Source organism: Strongylocentrotus purpuratus, unplaced genomic scaffold (genome assembly GCF_000002235.5).
Source record: "Strongylocentrotus purpuratus isolate Spur 01 unplaced genomic scaffold, Spur_5.0 spur5_scaffold_16, whole genome shotgun sequence".
Lineage (NCBI taxonomy): Eukaryota > Metazoa > Echinodermata > Echinoidea > Camarodonta > Strongylocentrotidae > Strongylocentrotus > Strongylocentrotus purpuratus.
In genome coordinates this window covers 1,683,011-1,698,540 of record NW_022145601.1, presented here as the reverse complement: position 1 = coordinate 1,698,540, position 15,530 = coordinate 1,683,011, and the positions used below count along the sequence as shown (strand labels likewise).

Sequence of the window (15,530 nt, the reverse complement as noted above, 5' to 3'; positions counted from 1 at the left end):
TGTTTTGATGAAAATTCATAAATCCTCTCTTTTGAAAAGAAATTGATGGTCTTCTTCTCAGTCTCTATTAGACCTGGCAGGCTGGTTGACAGACATTTAATAAAATGATTTAGAGTCTATAAATACAATGAATCTTTCATATATTTATATGTTATATTATCTCTTCATCACCATTGCCCAAACCTCATTTTCGGAGTGATAGTCAATGTACAGAAATAAAAATTAGTCTGAAAACGTAGACAACGATTGGAAATTTCGGGGATTTCCCCGCCGCACGTAACGTGAATCATCAAGGACATTAGTAGCCATACCGTTTTCATGCACATAACGTACCGTACGTGTGTATAGCGCGTGAGAGAGAGAGAGCTCGAGCTAGAGGAGTCTATTTCGTTTGAATCAAAAACTAAAACAGAAAGCAAAATGTCCGTATTTGATATTTTTTCTGGCATTGGGTCGCTTGCCAATATTGCTGTAAGGATCTATGGGGCTGTGAAGGAGGTAAAAAGTTTCAAATCGCAGAGTAAAACCATTGCGAACAGAGTTGAATTTATCCTACTGCCCGTGAGAGCGCTACAGAAGGAAGTAGACGCCAAGCATGTTGTTCTTCCAGATCTGGAGCGGGAGCGCGCCGGTTCCGGCCCCGATGGCGATGGCTATGACTACCAGGACCAGGAAGGTCCGATGATGTATATCAGGTATGCTTTTTGACTAAATTTTGTAGACATTTAGACAATTAACTTTGTGGTTTGTATTTACCACAAAAGGACAATATGTCACATCCTTAAATAAAGGCAGAAGGTAGAGCGAATTTTCCGTCTCTTTCGAGTTTTGTTCGTTAAGCCTCTTTTTGGGTAGATTCGGTTCTCTCTAAAGAGAGAGCCGACCCTACCCAAATTAGAAGCTTAACAAACGAAAGAGACAGAAAATTTGGTCTAGGCAGAAGCATGAGCTTTGACTTGTCTATTTTATGTTTATATGCCCCTGAATTAAGTCTACATGCGTACAGCGCTACATCATACATGTAGTTTGTACATCATGTAGTATTATAAAATTATGACGTGGATCTTAATCAAATGATTGGTTGAAAGCGTACACGTGACCAGGCATTTGTTTTGCCTAATGCAAAATTTGGATAACTACCTATATACCGGTCATTATCCTATGGTAATTACCGGTCATTGGTGATCATGTTTTGCGATCGTAACCATTGAGATTTCATCGTTTCACTTTTATTCGCGAAAATGGCTGCCGCGGAATTGAAAACGCCTACGTTTAAAATGCTTTCGACTGAAGAAATGAGGGTGAATGAGGATCCATGTTATAATTTTATAAAACAAATAATACACAGCATTTTGTTCGGGCATTAGTAAAATTACCCACACTCGGTACCTTGTGTGGGTAATTCTTACTAATGCCCTCACTGCAGTGCATTATTTGTATACCATTAGGCCTACATTAAATGCAGTTTATATATTATAACTGTCATTACTGTCGTGGGTGGGGGTTGGACCTTGCTAGGGACCGGTAGTATCAATGATGAGACAGGACAGCAGATATAAGGGCATTGAAGTTTATTCTGTGTCGTAAACAAAAAACCCTGTAAAGATACAGAAAAAGCCAGTGATAAATCACTTGTACCACATTACAGATTCAAATAGTTCAATGTCATCGTTCACATACATATTCAATATGCATGTATTGTATAAAAACCAAACAGACTTCTATAGTCATCGAATAATCATATATTGTTACAAACAATATATGTGTATCTCGTACTTTAGTTTCAATTCAATTCAATTCAATTCAATTCAATTCAATTCAATTCAATTTATTATTTCATAAAAAATCACATATAATATATATACATTGAGAATTGTGCTGGATCATTTACATCCGATAAAGCCGATGGCTTGAGAGAAGTGGGTGGACCCATAGAGAGTTAGAGATTCCTCATAATCAAATAATATTTATCTAAATATTCAAAGCATCTTAATCATCAAAACATCTTAATCATCAAAGCATCGTAATCATCAACCAGATATAAGACAATAAAATTACACTTAACTCCATGAAGTGAATTATCTTATCAAACCCTCGATAAAGAATCAATTCATTTCCTTGATAAATCATCCTGCATAATATTATTTGAAAACATTTACAAAACATGGTAAAACATTGATCAAATAGCTCACTGATTAAGCATTGCATGATAAACATCAAAAGTTGCCTACCCAAGGTCAAACAAATGTCAAGCAACAAGCTGCAACAACCAGACTGCAAACTCCACAGTCACTCACTACCCGTCATATCACTGCTACGAGCAGAAATGCAGTCATCACCTACATGTAGGCCTGGACCAGCTGTAGTCCCATATCTCCCAGCTGTAAATGAAAAGTCAATACACCCGTAACCATAGAAACCTACATTGAAAATACACTAAGTATTAAATGTATACAATGTAACATGTTATCTACGGAAAAACTCTATCAAGATTCAATATCTATGATTATATTACAAAAACACACTCTCATACCATAAGTCGGTATCTACGATTCATGGGCGCTGCCATCTTTGTATACAAAATGCTGCCCTCTACGTTCACAACTACCAAGAGCTTAGCCAAAACTAACTGAGTTGATAATTCTTTTCAACTACTAAAAACAAGCAAGTTTCTGCACTTGTTATTATTAAACATGAAATAATTAACAAAGCAAATACAACAGTGATTTCGCTGTCTATTCTCAATCTCAACAAATATCATTTGCAATTTCACTGATAGCTTTGAACTTGTTACATCGACAGACGTTTCAAAAACGTTTACACACAACATAAGAATTGTGGCAAAAAGTCATCCATACACTCCAAATAACAGAATGCAAAATACTATACAAACTCTGTTCCGAATCCTCAGTAACTTCTTAATGTCTCAATTAAGATTAAAATGCATTTACAAGTATAAATTCACATACCCGAAGGATCTCCAAAACCAGAGTCTTGCCCGACCTGGAACACGTCCGTGCATGTGGATGCTCAATTGGTGTCTGAGCTAACCACACCCAAGATAGAACTACTCGCCCATGCCGCGTACGTACGTACGTACGTTAACATACGGACTAATTCATGCATACAATAAAAAAGGAATGTCACTGCCACTTGGCCTAATGTCATTACGCAATCTAGCGTATGACGGAACTAAACACCTGACTCAGCTATGCAGGTCACATCGTACTATGGAAAAGGAATTTTCCAATTGAAAAAACATCAGATCTAACCTCGATCCTTAACACTTAATTGAAAGCAGAATATAAATTTGCCTTAAACTTAAACATCATAAAATAAAGACTTCCACAAATTTCTAACTTCCGTCATTACTGTCATTTTAATTATAGCATTTTTGCCATTACTGTATTAGTCTTTTTTTCTGTTTTGGGCGGAGTTTTTAGTTTGGTAGCCAAGTCTTCTAAAATTTGAAATTTACATTGGTCAAAATCAAATAGACCTCTATTAACTTTAAATTGTTCCCCCCCCCCCCCAAGCAAAAAAAAAAAAAAACACTTGAAGCCTAGGAAGAACTTGTGTCATGAGTTGTACCAATTAGATTATGGTGAGGCATGAATAGAAAGATGAAGAGAAGGAATCAAGGAGAAGAAGAAGAAGAGAAAAAGAAGACGATTTTTGTCCACATCCAGAAGAAGGATATGATTTAACAAAGTGCTCTACGTTAACATCTCTTGCTTTACTCATTTCCTCCCACCAATAAATTTCCTCAAAATCTTTTTATTCCATCACAGACCTCTGCTAAAGTTGAAAGATTGCATGGAGAGCGTTGAATCTTTTCTCATAAAGCTTGGAGATACGAAATGGGTGGACAAGTTTATGCACAAGAAGAAAATCCAAGCTAATTTTGATAATTACAATGACCAGCTAACCACCTTGCAAAGAAGCCTTGGTTTTTGTCTTCAGGTAGGTCTTTTTAACACTTTGGTTGCTTTCTTAGTTTCTTAAACTTTCTTTGCCTATCAGCATGGTTGCTAGTTTGCCACACATATGCACAAAACGACACAATGGCATTGAAAAAAGTAAGAAATTACCTTTTTGTAGCCATCATTATATTAGCTCCATGATAACTGTTTAATATTGGTCGGGTATGCTGAACGCAGTCCAGGGTCAGATCTAGCTTTTTTGCCGGGGGGGGGGGGGGGGGGGGGTTTCACCCAGTGGCGGATCCAAGATTTTTCAAAAATCGCGCCGTTTTACTCTTTTACTCTTTTAATCATTTTTATTTCCCCCCTTTTTTTTTCTTCACTTGGCCGCCCAAGGGGGGGGGGGGGTAAACTGCCGAAACCCCCTAGATCCGCCCATGCGCACAGTTTCATGTTGTGCTGTCAATGAAACAAGACAAATTATTTGAAAATAATGGGCAGTAGAGTCTATAAAATGGCAATGCATTGTAGAATTATATGTCACTATTCAATGTACAAAAAAAAAAAAAAATCGATTTATTTTGTTTTTTAAAATAAGATATCTTCAGTTTTTATTTGTTATTTTTGCCATTTTGTAATATGTCTTTCTGTCTGTCTATAGGTTGCATTCCCAAAGATTGTGTCTGAGGAAATGAAGAAACAGCTCAGAGACGCTTTTGATAAGGATACAATGGGGAAGCAGAACAAAGAAGATCTTGAGCTGGACTTGGAGAGTATAAAAGAGGACTTGGAGAAACTGAAGCAAGATGGAGACAATCAAAGTCAGGACATTCAAGATATCAAGGAGAGTCTTAATCTGATATGTAAGTACATTGTTCTTCTTCTTCCTTTTAGGAAAACACAAGGAAAACACATGTAATAATACATTAGGTTAATGGGGGTCCCTTCTCCAGCAAGTGGAATAAGTCTGAAAATGCTACGATGGAAAAAAAAATAACAAAAACTGGCATCAATTTTCTTTTGATGCCTTTTCATTAAAAATTCCCTGGCAAGCAAAAAAATAAAAAATAGAGAGATTTTTGCAATGCACATGTTCATTACATGTAGGTATCAGAAACATTATACTTATAGCTCTGATGGCAACAACTGGCTGCAAAATAGAGGAAGATTTTTACATTGTAGGTGTATGAGCGTCGAAATCGGCAGCCTAGCATAGCCGGGTAATGTTGGAGCGCCTTGAGGACCTTGCAAGGTCGATACGTGCGCTATATAAGAATCCAATATTATTATTATTATTATTATGTATGTTGCCTTTAAAGGCAAAGACTCTATGTTGCCTTTAAAGGCAAAGCCTGAATGATACTGAATTAATACATGTATTTGTTGTCTGCTAAATCTCTATCCGGACAACATCCGCCATTGTAACACAGAATTGAGAATCATGATTCTGTAGTTAGCGGGTTAATATTAGTCGAGCCTTCACTTTTAGGGGAACCCTAACCATTTTAACTCTATTAATAACTTTCATACATGCATGATTTGTATACTGCTTTTGATTTTAGATGGTGTGACCAAACTACTTAATTAATCACAAATAATGCTACTTGATTTCATGAATCTTTTTTTCAGATGAAACAGGAAAAAAGGAGTTTGAGCACCTTCACCAAGAAATACAATTCAAAGAACAACTGAGATCTACGGAGGAAAAGTATGCCAGTGGTAAGTATGATTGGGAGTTTTAGTTGTAAGCTAGAGCTAGTCACTGTTTTTAAAGGCTAAAGGTCATTGTCTAGTGGATGTGTCATCAAAGTGTGAATTACATGGCTCGCGGTCTAGGTCCTTTGGAATGACGTTTTATACAACGCCTACTAAGATTCTTGCAACCTCATTGGTCAATTTTTGGTCACATGACAAGCGCTAACAGTACTATTGAACGGCATCATTCTCCAGCCGTGCAATTCCGTTTGATCCTGTCGCACCATTGCACTCTGACGTCACTAACGCTGTACAAAGTATATGGTGAGGTAAGTGACGTTGCCGTGCAATGGTACCAATGGATCAAACGAAATTGCACTCCTCGTCAGTAGTGTGGAGCCCTGATGTATGTATGGAATTGTTTATGTTCTCCTCCTTATGATTCCAATTTTAGAATTACGAATGGATTATAGAGAGTTCACTGACCTGGAGACATTGCAGCAAGGAACTTATGGTCCTATTATCAAGACAAAGCACAGGTTTGAAGATAAGCTGCTGGTCAGGAAAGCGTTTGAAGACAAGTAAGCATAACTTATCATTTGCAAAACAAACAAACAAACAAACAAAATCATGGTTTAGGTGACGCTTGAAGGTATCAGACAACTTTGCCTCTGATTCTAAACAAACTCTTGGACTTTAATAGCTCATGCTCCCGGCCCCCCCACTCAGTGTTATTTAGGGTATGCATATGAGTGGGGGGGCCGGGAGCATGAGCTATTAAAGTCCAAGAGTTTGTTTAGAATCAGTTCCCTCCTTTTGAAAACACCCCCAAGTCCGGTGTGTAAAGTCAATACGGGCCGGAGTTTTGTGTACTACGAGCCAAACTTTGGTGCCCCTTTACCGGACATTTTGGTAACACGCATGGTATCCCTCCGTTCTGGAGTGGGGGGGGGGGGGGGGGGGGGGCTCATGCTGCAATCATGATTACAATCCTTTAGGTCAGAAATGAATCCCATGACTTTTACAAGCTAATCCCATGTTTGATTATTTTTGCCTCTTGATTTGGGGCACCATATACCTCATTTTCTGCTGTTGATGATAAGACCAACTTAATATGAGAGTTGACTTTTCCTTCAATTATATGTAGTTAGTATTCTCCTCCCCACTTTCATAGTTCATGTACGTTGTATCAACCAAAAAGTGAAATTATGATTGAGAAGTGCGGTATATGTCAAAAATACTAGTTGGGTTAGAAATTAAAATTATGTTAAATGAATATAGAGATTTCCTCTTTTTTTAGCCAACTGATACTCAGTTTCTTTCTGTGTTGTTCATACATAACTTAAAAGCCTTTATATACATGTATTAAGTTCACAATTTTATATTTTACAGGGAATTATCTTCCACGAGAGAGCTGAAAGAGCAGCTGAACCTTTGGAAGAATCTCCAATACTCTGCTTTCATTGTTCAGCTCTACGGATACACCATGGACTATGAAAGTAAGGAGGAGAATAAATACATATTTCACTACATATAATTGAAGGCAAAGTCCACTCTCATATTAAGTTGGTCTTATATCATCAACAGCAGCAAAGGAGATATATGGTGACCCAAATCAAGTGGCAATAACCTCTAATTTTCTGATTGAGGCCTGGATTGATGTGTTGTATTATAAGTAATTTGCTAATTTTTAGTATCTCAAAGATGATATTGTTTTTCCAAATTTCTGAATTCTTCAAACTCCAAGGTTCTGTTCATTTTTCTGCAACCCTCAGGAAATATACCTATTGCAGTCCTCTCAAACCCATAGATTCTATTAAAGTCTGTTCTTAATACCCTGTTCACACTGATATCACACAGAACAAACAAATACATAACCCTGATTCACTGTGGAGTCTGTTTGCCGTTTGTGTTTCTGTGACCCTCGTGAACTAGACCTATTACAGCCAAGCTTGACCACAATGATTCTACTAGAGTCTCTCAAGGCAGTGTATATACCTGTTCTGCTCTTCCACTGACTAGTTTCATCAACGAGTAAATCCATTCCCAGCTGAGATATGCAGTGTGACTCAAAAAAAAGTTTACACCTAGAAAAGTGTTAATTATTTTTAAAATCATCTATTAACAGTACATTATTATACATCTTATGAAAGAGTGTTTTATCCCAAATCATTTGGTATCATTTTTGTGTGGTATGTGTTCACGCTTGAATGAACAGGAGGCATTGTTTGCGAGATGCAAAAATTGAATTGCGCCAAAGTTGCTTATCTGATGTTTAAATAAAACAATTGGGATTTGGTATTAAATTGATTTTTGCAGATCCAAATAATATCCCCAACAAAATTAATCATGCCACACATATCAAATATCAAATATCAACGAAAATTTGTGCGTGTGTGACTTTGCTTCTGCAAAAAGCATTATGCAATGCATTTCATTTGATTCATTCAATTCATTCTCTCACTCCATTAATCCCAACATAATACATACTGAAGGCATCACTTTGGCGCAAGTCGATTTTTGCACTCTCGCAAACAATGTCACCTGTTCATCTAAGCGTGAACACATACACATGTACCACACAAAATAAAACCAAATGATTTGGGATAAAATGCTCTTTCATAAGATGTATAGTAATTTACTGTTCATAGATGATTTTTAAAATAATTAGCAATTTTCTAGGTGTAAACTTTTTTTTGACTCACACGGTATGCAATAATTCTGACTGTTAAGAACAGTCATTTCGTGAAAAATAAGCGTAAACCTCTGACTAATTGCAACAGAAAATATTTCAATTTTCCTTGTAAGCTGTTGCCTAGATATTTCTGTTGCAATTAACGGGAGGTAATTTCTGCATGATCTCTGTACTACTAGGTCTAGAACTCTTTCCTCTATTCTAGGTCGTATGTGCTTTGTGGTAGAGTACATGTCTCATGGTACCCTCCGAAGTGTTCTTCAAGACAAGGAGAATCATCCGTTGCCATGGGAACAACGGGTGACGCTTGCCAGGGATTGCGCTCAAGGCCTCTACACAATCCATTTTTGCCAAAAAAAGACGATGCTACACCGGGCAATCACTTCCACAAGATTCCTAGTAGATGAACGCTACAGAGCTAAGGTTTGTACAAAAGTATTGACGGCTGCCTGCAAAAAGTGTCGTGGCTGCCATTGACTTGCGGGCCTGACATTAATGTTTGATAACAATGTCATTATTATTTGTTATCAATTATGATTATTAAGATTGTTGTAAATGATACCTTTAGTATTATAGTATAATAATAATAATATTTAATTTTTATATAGCGCTTAATACAAATGTGTCTAAGCGCTTTACAAATATACTATTACCCCAGTCATTGGATTCAGTGCTTGCCCGTACACACTGTGTGCACAATCTCCACTCCCTGGGGAGCATTCCATCATCACCATCATCATCAGATGCCTCGATCACCTCTGGTTTTTTGTCAAATGCATACTTTTGGTGTATTTGGGAATGTATAGTTTTCTCATCAGAAAATGCTGTTCATATACTCTAATGGTATGACATGGAGTGATGTGTTTGGTCCATTCAGAGTAACTAATTCAGGAATAGTTTTTTTTATCGCACTGATGAAGAAGATTGATATATTCTCTGTATATTTCTGCAGATCTCTGACAATGGTTTCGTGAAGTCAGCATCGAAGATCAGTAAGAGCAAATCAACCATGTTATCTGGGGGCCGTGGGTCCGTCGAACAAGATGAAATAAACTACCTCTGCCCTGAGGAAACAAGTATGAGTTTCAAGCGCAGTATCAAGAGTGAAGTCTACAAGTGAGTAAAGTGAAATAAAGGGACATATCATCATCATGTCCCATAACCTCCGGGTCTTAGCTAGGGCGCCACTGACAAGATTGTGCCCACCTCCTGCCATCTTGTCCTGTCATTTGCCATTCTTTGAGAATTGCTAAATGGCAGACTGGGCCATTCTTTGATATTCTTCTCTGCTGTCTCCTGTTTACTTCTCCCTCCTGGTAAAGTACCTTGTGAGATTGGCCTGCTGTGCCATTCATCCTGGTATCAAACATGACCATACAATTTCATTTTCAATTTTTTTTCTTTCATTATTGTCAAAAAGTCGTTGTATATCCCATTAGCTTTCTCTATATTGTTGACTACTTCATCATTTAGAAATATGATCTCTGTATGAAATGTTTACAATTTTCTGATTTGAAATATTCATATCTAATGCATTAAACCAAAAAACAAACAAAAACAAAACAGAGGCAAGTACACTTACATGAGTGGAGTGTGCTTCATATGTCTGGTTCTTATAACTAACATGAATTTATTTTCTACTACTGTAGAGTAGAACCAGAACCGATCTCAAAAGAACTTGTCAGACTAAAGGTTTTGAGCTGAGCCAGCCACTATAAAGCTAAAACACAAATCATGTCAACTTGGTAACAGAAGTCTGGCAGAAAAGAGTTGGGAACAGGTTTTAACACCCAGAAATTGTATTTTTCTTATATATTTGTGTTCATGTTTACATTTCTCCTTGCTGATTTGGGTAATAGTTGTTGCAAACTTCCTATGAGGAAAAAATAACAGACATTAATAGGTGTCAACATTTTGATGATTGGTTTAACTTTGTTCTGTAACAACTAACTTGACCGGTCCAGAACCCGGACAGGGTATTCAAAAGTTAACGAACCAAAGCAGACCATGATTAGGGTTGCGAGCTACCGAACCAGCATCTTTATACAAAGTTACCAATAATGTGTGATCCCTTCTGTTTCCGTCCTGTAGATTTGGAGTGATATTGTATGAGATTGCTTCAAGGATGCAGCCCTTCCAAGCCATGGAACAACAAGGTAATTCATGGTACATTGACATGCATATTTGCAAGTCCAAGGTATTGGTCATTTAATGTCCCATACAACAATGAAATAAGGTACATTCACAGTGCTCACATATCCATCCCTGAGGATGCTCAAGGCACCTACTTATCCCAGCTGCCCTCAGGACAGGTGCTAAAAGCATTCAAGAAATACATTCCTACCAGGTTTACTCTTACTACACCTGGGTGGAGAATGGTAAGTGAAGACTAATATCTTGCCAAAGGACATTAGTGCTGCAGTGGGACTTGAACTGTGAACCATGAGGTCCCGGCACAGTCCGATGACGCATCCACTAGACCACAACACCTCCACATATGGGCAAGCCCAAGCTATTTGGTCATCTGGTGTTCCTTTCGTTACCAGGGATTATTGTATTACGAGCATAGTCTTTATTAAACAAGCTGCACTGTTGGACTTTCCTTAGCTGACTAGAAATTAAACAAAGCATGAGTGAAGCTTTGAATCCATACTAATTGAAACATATAACTCAATGATGGTTCCTTTCTTTTGCTTAATCCAGGTTTAATAAGCATCAGCAAAAATACAGCATGATGTCATTTTAGGAAATGTTTTAATACCATGAAACAAGAATTTTTGCATCAAGAAACTTCTACAAATTGTAAGTGATGTCGGTTTTAATGGCAAGAAACTTGTGCAAGTTGCAAAAATTTAGTGTTGTGCGAGTTTTCATGCACGTACATGTTTACTGGTTTTACATTAGGCACTTAAATTTACATGAAAATAATCTTTAAATCCCTTTTTCGTATAGATGGAACTCCCCTAGACCACATGAAAAAGTACAACTTCATCAAGGATGGAAAAACAGAAGATCCTCCTAGCGACACTCCAGAAGCTTTCAAAGATCTCATTTCTCTCTGTCGGCAGAGGGCTCCTGGTAAAAGGCCAGCCACTGATGGTGAGCTAAGATAATAATATTACATTTATGAAGTGCATTTAAAATAGATCATAAGCACATAAATAAGAAATACCTACAAGAAAAGAAAAAATGAGAACTTTAGCATACAAAGCTTTCATTAATTAACAACAGAGAAGAATTTTACATCAAATTAGAAAAGACAAATTTTCAGACACTTCTTGAAACTGTGAGAGTATGGCAATTCTTAAGTACGGAGGTTAGAAGTTCCAGGTTTTGGGGGAAATGACAGAAAAAGCCCTTCTACTGGCTGATCGCGTATTATACATGGATGTGTGCAAATGGAGAAAATCACCTAGGTATGCTGGGGCCTGATTATTGAGACACTTGTAAGATTCTGCAAAATTCTTAAAGGCATCGCTTAACAATGTTTAATCTGAGATGCATGGCCCTTCGTATTATCAGTGTATGTGATATGGTGTAATATTGAAGCCCTAAAAATATTGCGCTTCTAAATGATCATGAAGTGCCTCAAAAAAAGTAAAAATCTTTGATTGACCGGTTTAATACTCATTTTACCCTATAGACTGTAGTGTTATGTAGTGTTAGGATAATGAAAAATAAAATTTTGATTTCCAATCACATTTTGCCCATCTTAATGTTTACCTTCCGTAGTCATGACTGGCAGATACTGATGGTTATTACTTAATTTATTTTTTACATACATACAATAGTGTAGCATGGAAGGGTCAATACATTGAGGGAGCACTAGCATATTGATGGGGGGGGGGGGGGGGGAGGCAGGGGGACTGATTTTACTCAATGGGTGAAATGCAAGTTAATTGAAGGTCATTCATCAGATTCAGGAGGAAGTTTAGAAAGGAGCTGCAGTATTGTCTATTCACATTCCCTTTCTCTTCTCCCCTATGTCTCTAATATATACATATATGGACTTGCCCTAATTCACGATGCATTTTCTTTATCATTCACAGCTGTTGTTGCCCATCTCAATAAGATGTGCTAGGTCAGATCTCGCTTGCAATTGATGTAAAATGTCGCTACTTCAATAAAATGACAGAGATGCAGCCTTCTACTTCTCGAATACCCTCCGTTCATCATTTGCACCAGCTCGTCTCTCGTCTTACTAACAGTGATGATGATAAAGCTGATAATGATAATGATATTATGATTATGAGGATGATGATGTTTAATATTTTTAATAATGATAATGGTACAGATAATGAAGATGATGATGATCCTGACGAGGATGATGATGTTAAAGAAGGTCATAATGATGATAATGATAATTATAATATAGTTATTATATAATGATGATGTTGGTAATAAATATGATGATGACGATGATAATGATGATGTTGGTAATACAGATGATTATGATCATCATAGTAGTAAGATAGTAGTATAGATAAATGCTGTTGATGATGATGATTATTACTGGAGGTGGTTGTAAGGGGTCATGTCAATCCCACATCCTTGTTGTTGGTTAGTTTAATTGTTTGATAACTTCTCTTTGATAGCGTCCGATAGTTCAGTAAAAGACATTTTTAGAGTTTGTGCATTAGCTTTTGGTATTACTATACTTTCTTCTTGATTTACGTATGTGTATATTTTGTGTGTGTGAGTGTGTGTGTGTGTGTTTTGGGTTTTTACAGACATCTATCAATCAGATATGATTTTTTACGTCTAGGGACCAACCTTTAACATCACCATCTGTAAGACATGACTCTGTTTCGAACCGTGTCATCTGAGCCAGTTTATAGGCGAAGACAGAGAGTTGACCAAGTGAACATGCCACCAGACCAACTAACATTTGTTACCTTGCAATAGTCTTGTATCTAGCCTTGACATTTTATTGATTAAACTTAAATTGTGAAGTACTTGTCGGTATCACCTTTAAAAAATATTCTATCAAAAAGACGGTAATTGTAGCAATAGTAATGATGAAATGGTACAAGAATTATGTGTTACCTGTCCTTCAAGTACTTGCATTTACCGTGAAGAATTAAATTTCCATGTTATTTATATTTCATGATCATTCCATGGCTCAAGACAGAGGAATTTGGAGAGAAACTTGGAGAGACACTTGATATAGAATTTTGAATGGGTCACTGAACCTGTCATAAACTGATATATCACTATTGATGATCATTCCATAATAACTTCCACATTAACCAGGGGTGTTTCACAAAGATTCTAAGTCAAACTTAACTCTAAGTTGGACTTAGAGAGCTATTTGTAGACGAAAATTCATTTTTTTAGACTTTTTATAAATTCCACATCAAGAACATGAAATCTCCTTGATATTAGAAAATATGAATGATTTGAATCAACATTTTATGGCTTTTGAAATAACTTTTACAAAATATTTCCAATGATGCTAATGGCTTTCCATAATTAAGTCCAACTTAGGATCTTTGTGCAACACCCCCCCCCTGGTAACTTGAGGGGGGGGGGGTGCGAGGGTTTTATGCCTCCCTTTGTAAGTAACCCTTTTTGTTGGTGCTCCCCCTCCTCTCCTTGACCCTTTCCCACGGTCGGCGCTTTGTGCCCTGAAAAGGGTCCACCTCATATAATGTGTGTACCCCCTACTAAAATCTTAGTTACAGGCCTCCTTTAACTCAATGTAAAATGATGTAAGTTTATAACAGAGATTTTTTTCAAAGTCTTTTTACAGTGTTGTATTAAGATGTCAATTTTATTTCTTGTATATCCATTGCAATTCTGAAAGTGTTTATACATTTAAATGTGCAAAAATGAACCGCAATCTATTTTGGTGCTTGTCCAAATTGGTTAAAGTCTTGTCCATTTATTGTGTAATGGTAAATTTTTTGCAGTGTTTTACTGCTGTATAAATCAATAATTCCATCCTTTATACAAAATTATTTTTAGATATATGGCTGTCCATGATGTAATTGGATTTAGTTGTTATTTATTGTCATATTCAATATATCTGATAGAGTACTTAAAATGACTTGTATTCCCTCAGATGTTGAGAATTTTTATCAAATGAATTGTGATTTTTTTTTCAACGGGAAATTGGAAAATGATCAAGTTTATTTATGAGGGGTAAAACAGTTTTATGTGTACAGTGTATACAAGTCAATGAATTTGGGGCATTTTACATTTGTGGTTATCCATTACATAGTAGATTTTTCCAATATTTCAATGTTTTACTGATTCGTATGACCTTACAAGGTGTTATACGTAGACGTTGTGAAGTGTAAATCATGGTTATAATCTCTGTGGGCTGAAGTAGCTATATATAGGCATACTATGTGTATTCTCACACAATAGTGTATGCCCACTGGACACGATCGCTAAAGACTTGTTCATAAATGCTCCGGTAAACTGTCACCGTTTTAAAATGTAAAACAAATGGCAAGTGGGGATGAACAAAGTAGCTGCATGAAACAAAAGCCCTATGCAAACTCATATTTGTGTGTCATGAGACACTAAAGTGTGATGTACAGTATGCTTGAAGTGTACCAATCACCAAAACATGGTCTCAATGTAAGGGGTTTGATGATGTTGCTGTATTGAAGTCAAACTATAAGGTTCACATATTTCTGTTAAAAGTTTAAATACATTCTCAGTGAAATGTAAATTATCTCAGTTGTGGAGTAAACTACTTAAAGCATGCATACGTATTTGCATAGAAAAGGCTTAGGTTCCATGCATGCCCTATATATGTACACAGGTTTATATGTTATCCCTTTTCTATGTACACAGGGTTATATCTGTTCATTCATTTTTCTCATATTGCTTAACCATCTTGCTATAAATGTTTGATTTCCCTATATTACAAGTTTAACATATGCAATTCATATCTTAACCAAATTATGTTAATTATGCACATGTACATGAAACAGCAATTGAAGACGATACTTGTCAATTAAGGACTCAATATCATCATATATTTTCTTCTTGACATTTTTCTATTCACATTTTCTACAGAAGTATGCAAGTGCATATACACATGCAATCTTTTGGCAATGATATATTTTTTTAAAGGAAAAAAAATCAATTTATGAACTTGTTATAAATGTCTAAAAATAAATCAAATGAAAATATGTAAATTAGATATTAAATTTATATCATGAATAATCTATGGTTTTTATGTCAGGTGATATTCATTTAGT

General features: G+C 36.4%; 1 protein-coding gene and 1 long non-coding RNA gene across 2 annotated transcripts; one reads left to right on the top strand and one right to left on the bottom strand.

The window, feature by feature from the left end:
• The first annotated feature begins 300 nt into the window (after nt 1–300).
• LOC100893872 (mixed lineage kinase domain-like protein) lies at nt 301–12,591 on the top strand. The gene is made up of 11 exons (XM_003730785.3): nt 301–695; nt 3,792–3,963; nt 4,585–4,786; nt 5,553–5,642; nt 6,073–6,199; nt 7,011–7,117; nt 8,519–8,736; nt 9,266–9,429; nt 10,405–10,469; nt 11,266–11,412; nt 12,363–12,591. The coding sequence occupies exons 1-11, from the start codon at nt 421–423 to the stop codon at nt 12,392–12,394; spliced, it is 1,599 nt and encodes a 532-aa protein (XP_003730833.1). The 5' UTR covers nt 301–420; the 3' UTR covers nt 12,395–12,591.
• Nucleotides 1,560–2,556, bottom strand: LOC115924439. The gene is made up of 2 exons (XR_004064298.1): nt 2,232–2,556; nt 1,560–1,597 (listed from the first exon to the last, which is right to left on the bottom strand). It is a non-coding gene; the product is annotated as an uncharacterized LOC115924439 (long non-coding RNA).
• Nucleotides 12,592–15,530: the final 2,939 nt, after the last annotated feature.

Excerpts from the sequence above, each read along its gene's own strand:
- LOC100893872 (XM_003730785.3), top strand. The coding sequence starts at position 421 with ATGTCCGTATTTGATATTTTTTCTGGCATTGGGTCGCTTGCCAATATT. Across the intron at positions 696-3,791 it reads GGTCCGATGATGTATATCAG|ACCTCTGCTAAAGTTGAAAG; the intron begins GTATGCTTTTTG and ends ATTCCATCACAG. Across the intron at positions 8,737-9,265 it reads ATGAACGCTACAGAGCTAAG|ATCTCTGACAATGGTTTCGT; the intron begins GTTTGTACAAAA and ends ATATTTCTGCAG.